Here is a 14,365-nt window from a genome sequence, read left to right as displayed (position 1 = left end):
CAGGAAGGCACTGTACCACGAGTCATTTCATGCTTGAGCACACTGCAAGCTGAAGAGCAGCCCCTATTTCTACTCTTTCAGAGTGAAGTTCACACATTCCAAAGTGAAAAAAATCTGCAATTTAATACTTACACACATAAGAGCACAAAGCATGTCAATAGAGGCATGGGTTACTCCATCATTGTTCCTTTTGAGGGCTTTCACAACCTTCACTCCTAATCGTTCTCGAAATCTTTTGAAAGGAAAGCAAAACCACCAAGATTAGAGAGGAAACAGAAATCTTGGTTTTAAGATAAGAGTCCAATCGGGGACCAAAAGTGGCCTGCTCCCATTGCATTTAGCAAGCCAGTACCTTGACGTTTACACAAATTTGAGATCCTTTGCTAGGAAAACTTAACAATATGCCTAGAGCACATTCACCAAAACAAAGACGTATTTCTGTAGTTATAGGATAGTGATAGTACAAGACACTATTCACCAACAAATACAACTTCAGAAAGGTCTCGGACCAAGTGTGTACATTACTCTTCACATCATTCAGTTGCGCCATAGTCAGAAACATTACAAAGAATTTTTCATTTTCGGGAGAACATCAGGCAGTTTTCCTGCTTCCTTACACTATACAATTAAGACAAACTCCAAGCAGCCTGTACTTACTGTAGGAGTAAGACTCAACTTCCTAACATGAAGTTTTATCTTGTGTTGAACTGAAGATAGCAATGGCATCAACATACTTTAAGAATTAAGAACTGCCTACTTCAAGGACATATGAAGGTGCATTTTAGAAGTTTTTCCACTAGGAAGAACATTAAACTGTATTTGACTCAAGACAGTATTTAAGAAAAGAAGAATTAGCTTTATATACTCATGATCATTCTGGATTTTCAATTTACGTTAAAGCCTGATGACAGCCTCCTACTGCTGGAAGCAATTGTGTGTAGTGTCTTCCAGTCTTCTTTCAGAAGTCAGGCTTAACTCCAATTCTCAAAGACAAGACATCATTAAAAGCTTAAAAGTTGTTTTCACCTACTACTTCCAAGCTTGAAGAGACTTCTCACTTACTTTGGAAGCTGAGTAAAGGCAAGGAAACCCGCTTTTGAAGCCACTAGTCGCCTTACTGCTTGGAATTGGCTTTCTAGCTCTGCATTAGATGCTGCAATGTCTCCCTCTTGTGAGAGCAATGCTGTTATGGCATTATTAATGAGTTTCTCCTTGTTTTCTGAGAACAGACCCTGGTTAAGAAATAACAATTATTAATACCTTTTTGCATTAACAACATCTTAAGAGGATGGGCAAAGGATTTATTCTTACATCTTGTGTAACTGCATGTAGTACCCCACTGTAGGAGATGTTAGCGTTGAACCTGAACACAGCATCTGCAAAATTACCATCTGGAAGAAGACATAACGGAAGGTAAGTGCACTGTACCTGACTAGATATTTGGATGCTTAAAAGAGCACTGTAAAACCATGTCATAAGCATTAGCTTACTTGGAGGTGCAGCCAAAAACCTCAGATGAAGACTCTCTACTTCTTCATCTACAGGCATACTAAGTAATCCCCAACGCTGGCCCTTGTGTGTGGAGGTCATTTTCACACAGACATCTCTATTGCCAGAAGCTCTCACGCCATCCAACAAGCTAGCTAGGAGAGAATCTCTGGGTTGGGAGAAAGACATACAAACACAATTTAGATCAGAAAAGTGATGCGAAAGAACTAAGTTATAAGAAAAAAATAGGCCAAAAAAAAAGAAAAATCAAGCACAGAATGAAAAGCAGCAATACTTGGAATCTTACTAACACTGGTGCTAACAGCTACACCTCTGGAAGAAGTCACTAACCTTCAAGTGTTCCTTTATTCACTGTAAGAACAGAGCTGTCTTACACCCAGTAGAGCCAGCTGCAGCCTTTCACTAAAGGGATCAACTCTAGATTATCTGGTAATGACTTCCACATGTTGCAAGCCAATTCATCCCTGTGCTTTCTGCAAAACCGCACTTAGCAGGATTAGACTGCATTACAACTGCAAGCACACTCAGGGACTATTCTGTTGGTTGTTTTAAATAGAATCAACTAAGTGCATCTCAAGCAGCTTGACAGCTCAAAGGGTTTACAACCTTCACATTTTCATGTCACTTAAATGGTGCATTCTTCCTTGTTTCAGATATACTGCTAAACCAAGTACAACATACACAGAACAACATCGCTTACGAGAAACAGGCTGTATCTAACTGTCCAACACCCTTACATGTTCATCAGACAACTTCTGGACAGATTTGCCTAAAGTTAGGATGAAGGTAAATGGGAGAGATTTAGATCCTTTACAAAACCTCTTGATTTGTAAGTGACAGACCACTAGAATAGCAAGACCTTGAATTAACACTTCCAAGGGTCAGAGTTTATGGAAGATGAGAAACTAGAAGCACTACAATAGCTACTTGGATTTGAATTTATAACCTACAGGAGCACCAGTTACCTTTCTGTTGAGGAGTATTTCCGAATTTGTCCTTTGATAAATTCAATGGTAAAAAGCTGGGGGTTTTCACAGTCACATACTATTGCAAATACCTAAAAATAATAGATAAGGATCACATTTATGAAGCAGTGTTACTTAACTACTTTACAAATTACAGCCATCTTTTTGTATACTGTAAAATTCCTACTATTATCATCTTTTAGAGCTTCTGTTTGAAGAAGTGGTACTGAGAAAGGTTGCCTCTTACCTCGCCTAAAGGTTTCAAAGTTGCAATGTTATAGGTAGCTGGATCCCGCTCAACTAAGCACGCTTCTGTAAGAGCTAGTAGTCTTTTCACAGGTTCCTCAAAAAAAAAAAAGGCATGTTAGGAAACAGAATTCTTAGCACTTAAGAGGAACCAAGTAAGTTCAGGTCAATACCCTTACCAAGTGTCTAGGTGTTATTTTTTGAACAACAAACTCTGCTAAAGATGTTACAGATTCATCATTGCTGTATTTTCCAAAGCGAAGATTCAAGTATTGCTCAAATTCTAGGGATTCCTTCCTTATCCGCAGAGAGATACCGATGAAGTTGCCTGCGTGCTCTATTGCACTTTTGATAATTTCCTCCCTCTGCTCAGAAGCAAAGAGGTGCTGCAAGTTTTGACAAGAAAACAAAAACAGGTGAAAAATATGGCATAGCTCAAGAAATCAGTTCCATAAATAATTTTCCACTATTACCTAACAGTAGAGAATCTTCCCAGCAGCTGGGCTTGCCTTTGCTAAGTGCACCATATAAAGAGAACACACACTTATTACACAAGAGATCCACTATTAAGTTTACATTTGCCTTTAAAAAAAAATCTATAGCAGCTACTCAAAAAGGATACTTTGCTACACATTAGTGTGCCATTAAAGTAAAGGTCTGCATGACCTGCCTGTCCACCCTTGGCCACAGATTCTGACCATCTGGCAGGAGCAAGGAACCAGAGAACCCCAGTGGCAGCCCTAGCTGCGCTCTGTAAGGGCTGCTACCCAGTCTTGCTGGGCAGGGTTAAGGCAACTCCAGAGAACCAATTATACATTACTATATATATACACATATTATATACACACACACATATTTTATGCCAGAGAAAAGCATGCTGTAGTACAAAAGACATGGAAACCCTGATCTAGGGAACAGAGTCCTATTTTGTTAGTAGTGACTGAGGTAGCTATATTTACATTAGTAACCATGAATTAATTTCTAATGATCCATTTCAGCTGCTCGCAGTACAGTACACAGAAACCCTTTTAAGATTTTGAAAACAACATGACACTGCAATATTTCCCAAGCAAAGCTGCTAAATATCAGATCACAGGCCTAAAAAGGAACCATCACCACTAATTGATCTAGCTCTGAACAGAATTCCTCCATCAGTTACACAGATTAGTAATACTGCCCATCAATTCTGTAACTTTGAGAAGTGTCAGGAAACTCCACATCCACACTGCTTTCATATTCACTATCCAAATGTAAATAGCAGGATATTTTACGCTTCGTAGCTTTTAAATATGCAATAAGGAAAAAAACCCCACACATCACTCTGAAATATTTTAACTAATTTTTTGTAGAAAAGAGGTTTTAAAAGCTGTCCACAGGCCTTTAGGCTCTGCAGTGGGATCCAAAGATGCACATGCTTGTATGCTCAAATTATGTTGAAGCTTCAGGATTAAATATGCAGCTATAAACATCCTAAGCACCGTACCAAGATGTTTATTCTTAGTACTCACCAATCTACTAAATCCTCCACATAGGATACAGAAGCCTCCCTGATAGCCAACAATATCAACAAAGCCTTCAATGTTTCTGTAGTCATAGGAGCACAGGACTTTATTTGTTGCAGGATCAATTTGGTCAATACCTCCAGGAGTCACCTCCAGAATCACAGGTTTCCTCGTATCACTCCAGTGATGTTTATAGCAGTTATACCTCTGCAGAGAGAGCTACTTTTAGACTTATACACACTCCTTCACTACACAGCAATAGTTCTTTTCCGATCTAGTAAGCAGCGTGGGTATAAAGTTCAAAACATTATATCATTTCCCTTAACATTCTTATCTATGTCAAGAAAGAACACTAAGAATCAAATGAAAGTAGCTGTCTACTTACAAGGAAGTGACAGTCTAAACAAAGCATTTTGAAGAGAACAGTAAACCCAGAACATCCACCCCAAAAGGGACGAAGTTTCTCTTGCTGCAGAAGGTGGCCTATTCACAGATTACATGCACTGCAGTTAGACAAGGAAATAGCTACTGCACTAGATGCTGTTATTCAGCTAATCAAGACTAAATTGAGGCAAACTTATCACTATAGTGCAAATTTTTCATCTCCTGCAGTCATATTCCACTACAAATACCGACTTACTGAAATCAGCAGAAGTTAGTCTGTTGTAAACTATAGTAAGACAAAGGGGAACTCCATATTCCAGCAGTGTTACTATGCTCATCACTGAAGATTTATTTATGCAATGCTTTAAGTTACTTTAAGTACTATTGTCTGTGACCAGAAGACATAAAACCAAAGTCCAGCTCTGCATACTGCCTTGCTTATTACTATATTACCAAGATTCATTAAATGGCAATCTGGTCTTTAATCTGACCTACAGAAACCCTCCTGGGAAACAATATTCCCAGATCAACTGTTCAGGATGTTATGCAGAAAACTATTTATTTTAGTTTTAGTTTCATGATCCAGACAAGCCAGACACTTACCCGTCCTGTGATTTTTCCCTCTGAGAAGTCTGTCCTGAATCTCTGTTTTTAAAAAAAGTTAACCATGAATGAATGCAAATATGATAGCCAATCTATCCAGAAAGCCTACATTTAAGCTGACCCTGTTTCAAGGGACTTGAAGGCTTACCATTCCATGCAGCTTAATACATTCAGTATTTGTAGCTTTACTTGCTATCTAAGAATCCTGCACTGGTCGCTGTAACTGACACTAGGTCAAGTACATTAACAGAACAGCTCAAAAGACAAACTGCTTTCCTAGTTTTGATGTAAGAAACAAAAGCACAGTAACCTACTACAAACAGTAATGATAACTAAGTGTTTACTGCCTGCTTGAAGAACAACAACAAAAAAAAAATCTTACCAGTGCCTCTGTAAGGAGTTCTGTTCTGTGCTCTGTGGAAAATTTAAGAGTTTCGGACTTTTTTCCACTCCCTTTGCGAAAAGTGAGACTAAACTCTGTTCCTTGTCCTTTTCCAACAGGAGAAATACTACAGATATCTCCATAAGGCCACTAGACAATAGAAAGGAATTAGGTTATAGTTAGCAATTTTAGAGCTACATCTCCTCCACTCAAAACCCCCTAGTACCTATAATAACTGAATGAGTTGCTGTAATGAGACAGTTAGCTTGCTACGTGACAGCTTTAGCTTCAGCTTCCTATTTGATACTCTGCAAAGTAAGCAAGTGTCCCGATTCTCTTCAGGGACACAGCCTTACAGTGATCAAACTTACCCCAGTTCATTCAGAACTGCACACACAAAAGCAAACTACTACTTATTGGCCAGCAAAGACAAACTGCCTAAAACAAAAACTACTGGCTATTTGTAGTTAGCGAAGGCAACACCAGTCTTCTGTTATGGGTGCTTTTGCAGCAGCTGACATACCTTCCAGTTTTGTCTGACCTTGTCAGACCAGATAGTTTCTGAAGACTGAATGCCACTATTCACTCTGGATGGTAACAGTACATCAGAAATCAACTCAAAATAGCCCTGATCAAAAATTGCAGTTACCTGATTTGTAACTTCTAATGTGTTGGGATTGTATGTGGTGATGGCATGAGTTCCAACTGAAAAGACTCGTTTATACCTAGAATACAGAACAGTGTCAGTTTCCACAGAAGTCACAGAAAACCATGGTGAACAGCAAAAATTATATTAAGAAGCTGTATAAAAGCCAGTGTTACAAAGTGGATATGGAATTTTCTTTGTTGTCAGTTTGCAGTTTACCCTTTCAATATGTTCAGCTCCTCTGTTCTACATAAACTGCACATACAAGTTAAATACTACTAAATATATTTCCTTATGCATACCTTTTACTAAGTTATTGGCTGTCAGGACCAAAGACTCTTGGAACTTGCAGTGGAAGGTACTACCAGACCAGAATAAATTCTAAGATGACTACACAGATAGGGGAAAAAACTACATTCCTGTGATATGCTAAAGCATCTGTCTAAAGCTATCTCAGGTAACTAGCTGTAACATTAAATAATCCAATTCACCCACCTCGTCACAATACTGTAACAAATTGAATCAGAGAAATTAATTCAACAGTCAGTTTGTAACTGTTAAGCAGGTATTCCTTTATTTGCAGCGCTTGTTTAGGTAGCAAGGAAAAATCCCACTTCCACAGCACTACTATGCATGTGAGAAGGAACAATGGGTAAGGACACCAGAAAAAGTCCTATGAAGCTTTAGAAAGTATGCATAACAGCCAACTTCAAACACAGTAAACAGATATCAATTGTGACAGTTTAATGGATAGTTTTTTAGAAGTTCCCTAGCTTTTGCAGACAGAAGCAACACTGAAAAGTCATTTTCAGATCCAAGACCCCCATTGGGGATGAAGTGTATTTCTAGCAACAGAAGTCTTCAAATAATCTCAGTTAGTAGTTTAACAGATCATCTATTACACAACAGGTTAAGTATAGACTGCTGACCCTCATATATCAAAGTACATAAGACACTATTCCTCCAAGAACCTGTTCAAGAAGCAGCATTTACACTTTAAAATCAGTGCTTTATATAGTGATTTCCAGAGACTCAGAAGCTGAGTTAGTCAGGTGGTCCATTTCAGAGCTACACTGAAGCGTGGGAACATGTGAAGGAGAATTAAAATGCAATATTTAAAATCCAAAATTATTCTAGTGAAGTTACATTCAGTTCAGAGATGGAGCAGCAGGAGCCTTTAGTTCCATTTTCATCCATCAGTACAGGAACAATGCAGTTAAATCCAATGATGAAGAGGAGAAATGTCACACAGAACTTTTAAAAAGACCAAACTTTAAACTACTTACTTTCCCCTCCATGAATGTTTCGTTGTGTAGAAACAAGCAAGATCTCTGTTTTCTCTAATTATATTCATTCTGTGCCAAGACCTGAAAACAAAAGAGACATCATAGAATCACAGAATGGTTTGGGTTGGAAAGGACCTTAAAGATCATCCAGTTCCACCCCCCTGCCATGGGCAGGGACACCTCCCACTAGCCCAGGTTGTTCAAAGCCTCATCCAGCCTGGCCTTGAACCCCTCCAGGGATGGGGCATCCACAGCTTCTCTGGGCAACCTGGGCCACTGCCTCACCACCCTCACAGGGAAAAATTTCTTCCTAATGTCAAATCTAAATCTACCCTCTTTCAGCTTATACCTGTTACCCCTTATCCTCTCACTCCACTCCCTGATACAGAGTGCCTCCCCATCTCTCCTGTAGCCCCCTTCAGGTACTGGAAGCTGCTATTAAGTCTCATCGGAGCCTTCTCTTCTCCGGGCTGAACAACCCCAATTCTTTCCTGTTAGTACTCATGATTTTCATTTAAAACCAAAGTTCACTAATCACCAATATGCTTCAAGACAAGATGACTTTGTTTATAACACTCAAGTCACTGCTTTGTCAATTCCACACAAAAAAATATTAGGAATACCATCAAACAATGACTAGACTAAGTTGCACAAGGAGCTGAACACAAATTGTCAGCTTCCCCACTATTTTTTGTACTCTTTAACAATACCAGGCTACAGTAATTTATGCCCCATTATTTGCCATATTTTTGCAATCACATTACTTTTGCTACATCTTTGCACATTCAGATTCCTGTGTTTTATGTCATCTCCAGAATGCTTAACTCCTGAAAGTTGTGTAAATATCAAATTATAATTTAATACTCCAGCTAAGCCAGATTCGTATTGCAATTTTTAAATAAACAGCAAGAAGAAATCCGGATAGATAGAAGAGCTTATTTTCCATCACGAAACAGAATTTGAAGTTGAGAAACTTAATTATTAGCCAAGCACTGTGATTAAAGAGCTGACTAAGTACCCTTTCTGTGCTATAAAAGTTTAAGCAATCCCACCACTAACATCCTGACATGATTATTTCTCACATGTGCAGCAATTTGGTGAAACTTGCCTACAACTGCTTGACCGGATCATTGCTTTAGGAGCCACTAAGTTCTGAGAAATGCTTATAAAACGCTAAATGCTATCTTCCATGATTGAAACAGATGCACACAGAGTACTTGGGAAATTTACTTCCCTTTTACTTCACTTTGCTGATATTACTACATAAGGCACTTATGTGGTTGTACCCTGATTAAGTTGCAAGACTGAAGTTGTCACTTTCAGTTTACCGCTACAGCATTAGTTTCATTTTCGAATGTGTCTAAACAGGCTTCCCTGCTCTTGCTTACAGACTGGTACTCTCTCAGGTTCACACCATTCATGTGGCAGCATCCCCAAAACACCACACACTTAAGAAGCTAGCCTGAAAGAATTCCTTTTCATAGCTGCCTGAAGCAACGCTAAAGTAATCCCCAGTCAGTACCCCACTAAAAGTTAGACTACCACCCCAGTTACCTTTTTACATTCAGCTAACTCTACTTGATTTGGCAAAGGAAGATTTCTCATTTTGAGATGGATGACCTGTAACATTAGCTCGCTGCTAATTTCTATCCTCTACAGCTTCAGGCTATTTTCTTTCTGAGCAAAGACTCTAACAGTTATGTAGTCATGAACATGAAGAACAGATAGCCTGACTGAAATGAAATTGAGAACTCCTTCCCTCAGGTGAAGAGCAAGCACAATCCTCACTACCTACTGAAGAGAACTTGTGGTACTGCCTCTGGAAAAAGACAAAACCAGTATTTATGCATTTCAATGACTCAAATACTGAGTCAAGCTTTCAGAGTTAATACCTCATTGACTTGTGGCAAGTTAAATTCTCTAAATCCAGTTTTTGGAAGCAAAGTTTCATGGGAGGTAAGATATTCAACTGCACTGTTCACAAGTTCTGCATTTTGTCCCATTTAAGAATCACGTTGTATTATTATTTCTGTGCATAAGCATGAAAACAGCACCCGGTTTGTCCAAACTACAGAGATCTTATTGTATAGTAGCACACTTTGGATCTGGTCATTTTGTGGTTTAAAGTTATCTTTCAGAACAAGGTGATGGATACTCAATCTTCACATCCTCCTTTTTAAGCCATTTTCTTGACATTAATGTATTAGTAAAAATAAAAGGCTTATACAATATTAACTCCACTAAGCATGGGATTATAAAATTGATTTATCTGTAATTCCAGTTTCACCAACACCAGACTCCTCTGACCAGCTCTATTAAGTCTCACAGACCTGACCACCACCTGCTCTGGAGTATTTAAGGCAAGACCTTCTCACACTTAACATCTAGAATTAATAATACAGAACTGGCACTCATTTACGAGCTATGAGCAGCTTCCATTAAAAACCAGCATCTAACTAGATTCAGCATACTGACACACGAAGTATTGGACATGCAATGGAAGTGACAAATTCACTAGACTGCTTTTTTGTTTAAATTCAAACTAGTAAAATCATTAAGATTTGATGCTTTACTCACTGTGCTTCTGGACAGCAACTGTAACTCCCTCTCCACTGAGAAGACTAGCACAGAAGCAATACATGCCAAAATCTAGTCACAATTAATTCTTATACACATTTTCCTGTAGTTTAACAGGGAACAAGGCTAACAACAGCCTAGTGTTCTGAGCTGCTACACTGAAGTCCAGCAATCATTTTTAAGCTGTCCTTAGTTTCACAGTAAGCATAAGACAAAAAAAAAAATAGTTCATGCCAAAGACATTTTAGAAGAAACAAACAAAAAAAAAGTTATCTTCTGTCATTCATTCTTGCAGAACCTCTTACTACGCTATCTACAATGTGATACATTGCAATTTTAGTACCTGAGCTAGCATAACCATTGACTCTCCAGGGCACACCAGGTTTTATTATTAAACAAGTTTAGCCATGCTGTCAGTGTAAGCTATACCAGCCTGCTTAATCATATCATATTAATTTCCCCAAATAAGAGAACATTCTTATTGTCACCTTTACCTCTTCCTCCTGTATTCAAGATACATGTAAAAAGTTGACTGACTTGACACAAAAATGGAGTTAAATTTTTATTTCACTCATAAAAGCATACAGGACAATAAGGTCCCAATTTTAATGATCATCTTAGTGTCATGCAGTACCTGATAACAGAAAATCACAACTTCAAAGGTTATTTTGAACATATTGTGGCATAGCTATTGGATATCCCATACTCATGGCTCTCAAAGGTTTAATACCAGAGAAAGACCTAGTTCAGTTGTTCTATTTCTACTGGACCAGAGGCAACAAGTACTTTTAAAGTAGCAGTTCATAACCATGTTTCGTCTAGTTGAGAGAGAGTGCACGCTGGAAGAAAAATATAGTCAAACAGTCTGAGGTTCCTGAGGGTAAAACACTGTCCACGACATGCAGCTTCTTTTGTGAGCCTAACTAAAGCACTCCCCCAATACCTGGGTACTTTAATTAGCTTTTTCACAAAACAGAAGTTCAGCAATACTTTCCTAGTTGGTTCTTGTAGTACTGAAAGTAGCAGTGAAGCAGCTTTTGGGAGAAGAATCAAAACCCGACTTTTGCATACTGCATGTACCAGAAATAGCAACCCCTAAAACTAAAGGACCTGAACTGCTGCCAGGACTCCCCTTGCTTCAGAGTTTAAACGACATGATAGGTGTGCTACACAAGCTGTGTTCAGCTTGCACACACTTTCCACTTTTCCAGGATTTCACATTCTTCAGAAAAAATTAACACCTGGGAAAACAGAATCTATTTCAGGAAACAGAGACAATTCAGACTCAAGCTATCACTTGAAGAGTTAGAAACAAAACTGTGACCTTGCAGGGATTAAAGCAATAGGCACAGCAGTAATTACACATAAGCGTCCCTCAGTTTAAATAAAGTCGGAAGTTTGGGCATGGTTTCAAAGTTTAGTGCAGCATTCAGATTGACTTTTTTCCTGATCATATTACTCTTCTACTATTACAAAACTTCTGTATCTTTAAGTGAAGGTTTAACCTAAGCTAAGGCAGCACTTCAGAGTCACAAAGAGGATTATTATTCTATTCCACTGGGGGAAGGAGGAAGAAGAGAATGTTGATAGGAAACTAAGAATTCTTTTTAAAAATATATTAGCCTTGCCAGAATAAAAGGTAAAGCTCGTGAAAAGTCTGTACTACACAGGGACAGATATTCACATCAAGCTCAAATGTGATTTCCTGAGAGAGAGAAGACACTGAAAAAAACCCCCAAGTTCTGTTCATGTGTGGTTCTACATCCCTACCTACCTTTTACCTTAAAGGTCTGGAGCCTGATTTCTAGTCATCTACTCATCTCTAGCTTTAAAGACATTACTGAAATAAATGGGTTTTTCTGCACTGAAATATTCTAGCTGTGTAGGTTTCATCTGCCTATTTCACTGTTGTGTTAACTGGCAGAGTTTTGTCTTCAGACAGATTCTTTTTAACAAACACTAACTTTTTCCTTTTATCTAAACAGTACTCTGCTCATAAAGTACTACAGCCTAATTAACTGTGGAAACTGAGATTTCTTAACCTGTTGTGCAGGAACTCATCCCTTTTTGTGCAAGGAGAAAGATGAGACCTGCTAGAGCCTCAAGAGGATTAGTGCAGCCTGCCTCAGTGATAGCATCATCGCCACCTTCAGTAGTCCAGGATGGAAACAGGCTGAAAATTTGAACCTTACTGCTACCAGAAATTATGGTGACATTAGTGTCCCTCCTCCAGACGACTGCTCCTATTCCCTCACCAAGTGCCAGTGCTGAAGATAACCAGAATCTTCTACACTTGTTTTTCATTCTCCATCTACATTCACATTCTGCTGTATCAATAAACCAATGTGATTCACCAGCTGGACAGGTGAGTATCAGAACAAAAGGCTTTACTCAGTAATGGGAAGAAAAAAAAAAAAGTGCTCCTCTCAGTCATAGCTTAGTCATCTTGACATATTTCTTCAGAATATTGTTCTTTAAGTGTTATTAGTGAGGTAGAATACTTGTTAAGGTTCTTTTGGCATGAGAATAGTTTTTTGGAAGCAAATTGAGAGGTTAAACAGCTGAAGGTTAACACTTCAAGATACAGTTGAATGCCAGATGAAGAATTATTTTATTAAGTCAGTAAGCTTCACTTACTGAGCTTCAAACACAAGTTAAAAGAAAAGTCATCTGCTCAGTCTGAAACACAGATTGTGGCCCTTAAGACCAATCCCCAGCATACCTCTTAAAATCAGGAAATACACAGTGATTCAGTCCCTCACGACAAATACACATTTGGAAACGATGAAAAATACCACATGACACCCAGAGGGGCAAGCAATACTTATGAAATAAATGTCTTTAGAAATTTATTCCAGCAAGGCTAAAATACACGGTAAACTTCCTGGAAAGTCTAGACTACACAGGAACAGATAACTCTGAGACTGAGTCTCCAAACAATTAGAAATTTGTTGCAAGTGGAAAAAAACCACCACTAATAATGGAAAGGAATTGGTGATTTCTAGTTAAGCATTCTGGCACTTGGCTGCCTATAGCAGGCAGGAATTAGGCCCAGATCCATAAACTGAATCAGGTTAGAGCCAAGCATGGTCTTTACATCTATAATACCGGTGCTAATATTTTGAAGTTAGCCCTGCCAGACTGAACAGTATCTTCCTAACTCAAAAATGAAACCTGAGTCACTAGCAGCCCCTTCGACAGCCTTACACCTTTTCTATGTATCTCACCACATGCAAGTAGCCTATGTAGACAATTTTCTAACTATCAAGAAGAAAAGGCTTCAACTTCAAAAAACTTAAGTTCTAAAAAAAGGAATATTTTCTGAAACAGAGTGTTACTTAATCAGTGTTAAGTAATAGGAAACAAAGCAGCTATCTACTCAACTTTGTCTTCTCAGGCTCACTGCCAGACATCTTATTTGTGAAAGAGCAAAAGAGAAAAAGGAAAAAATACATTTCAGATTACATTAACTTCAAAAGCAGCCACAGAGCAGAGATTAAGTGCATTAATAGGAAGTCTCCAAATAAACTTATATGCCTACGTTTCCCCCCAAGCAGCATGCTCAAACATTCCCTTAGCTTGAGAGCGCCAAGCTGAAAACAGACAAAAAGTCCCCCCACCCCAACTAAAGCATTAAGAACATTTTTGCAGCAGAGAGCTTGGCCCTCAGCAGACACAGCTATCAATGTGCATGCTCCACACTGCCCAACAGGAAAATCTATCCCAAAGACTGCTGGCAGCTCACTGCAGACACAAGACCATTTGGTATGCCTACTTGACTTTCAGAAAATGAAAAGCAAAAGTAGCCATGGGAGAAATTAAAAAACTCTTGGAAAAATAAGCACATTACGGGTAGATTTTCTGAAAGATACATTTATTTCTGCTCATGCTCTTCAGGCATACTATCACCACTCAAAAAATAAATAAAAATCTCATTTCTGGGAGAACAAGTCTCTTCATCTCTCCCACTCTTCATAAATTATTTCCCAAAGCAAATCATGATGGGTATATTTTGACCTGAGGCCAGGAGGAGAAAAATAGCGTATCTTTCCTTAATGGACACGCTAGTACTCATCTAGGAAAGACCACAAATTCTGCCCTAAGGCTACAAAAGGTGCGGAGAGAGCACGTTCAGTGAAGCAGCAGGCAGGCTGAGCCTAGAGAAAAGCCCAGCCTGTGCTCTGCCCTGCGAGACGCAGGAGAAGCAGGGTTTCAGAGCTGCCTGTCCCAGCACAGGCACCGCACCGGGGAGCAGGGCCGCCCCC

General features: G+C 38.9%; 1 protein-coding gene across 1 annotated transcript in view; it reads right to left on the bottom strand.

Moving 5' to 3' along the window:
- Positions 1-7,601, bottom strand: part of DNAJC13 (DnaJ (Hsp40) homolog, subfamily C, member 13) — a gene marked incomplete at its 3' end in the record, with an annotated part of 34,852 nt that extends 27,251 nt beyond the window's left edge. The window contains exons 1-12 of the mRNA XM_010088131.1: positions 7,524-7,601; positions 6,241-6,316; positions 5,592-5,741; positions 5,210-5,251; positions 4,229-4,429; positions 2,900-3,106; positions 2,722-2,817; positions 2,475-2,566; positions 1,491-1,657; positions 1,312-1,391; positions 1,063-1,232; positions 133-232 (exon numbers count right to left, since the gene is read on the bottom strand). Coding sequence (XP_010086433.1) covers positions 133-232; positions 1,063-1,232; positions 1,312-1,391; positions 1,491-1,657; positions 2,475-2,566; positions 2,722-2,817; positions 2,900-3,106; positions 4,229-4,429; positions 5,210-5,251; positions 5,592-5,741; positions 6,241-6,316; positions 7,524-7,591 — 1,449 coding nt within the window. The remainder of the gene's footprint in view (positions 1-132; positions 233-1,062; positions 1,233-1,311; positions 1,392-1,490; positions 1,658-2,474; positions 2,567-2,721; positions 2,818-2,899; positions 3,107-4,228; positions 4,430-5,209; positions 5,252-5,591; positions 5,742-6,240; positions 6,317-7,523) is intronic.
- Between the last annotated feature and the right edge of the window lie 6,764 nt (positions 7,602-14,365).

The sequence above is a fragment of the Pterocles gutturalis genome, unplaced genomic scaffold (genome assembly GCF_000699245.1).
Source record: "Pterocles gutturalis isolate BGI_N339 unplaced genomic scaffold, ASM69924v1 scaffold1067, whole genome shotgun sequence".
In the NCBI taxonomy this organism is placed as follows: domain Eukaryota; kingdom Metazoa; phylum Chordata; class Aves; order Pterocliformes; family Pteroclidae; genus Pterocles; species Pterocles gutturalis.
The sequence above is the reverse complement of the archived record's forward strand: the minus strand, read 5'-3'. Positions and strand labels throughout refer to the sequence as shown.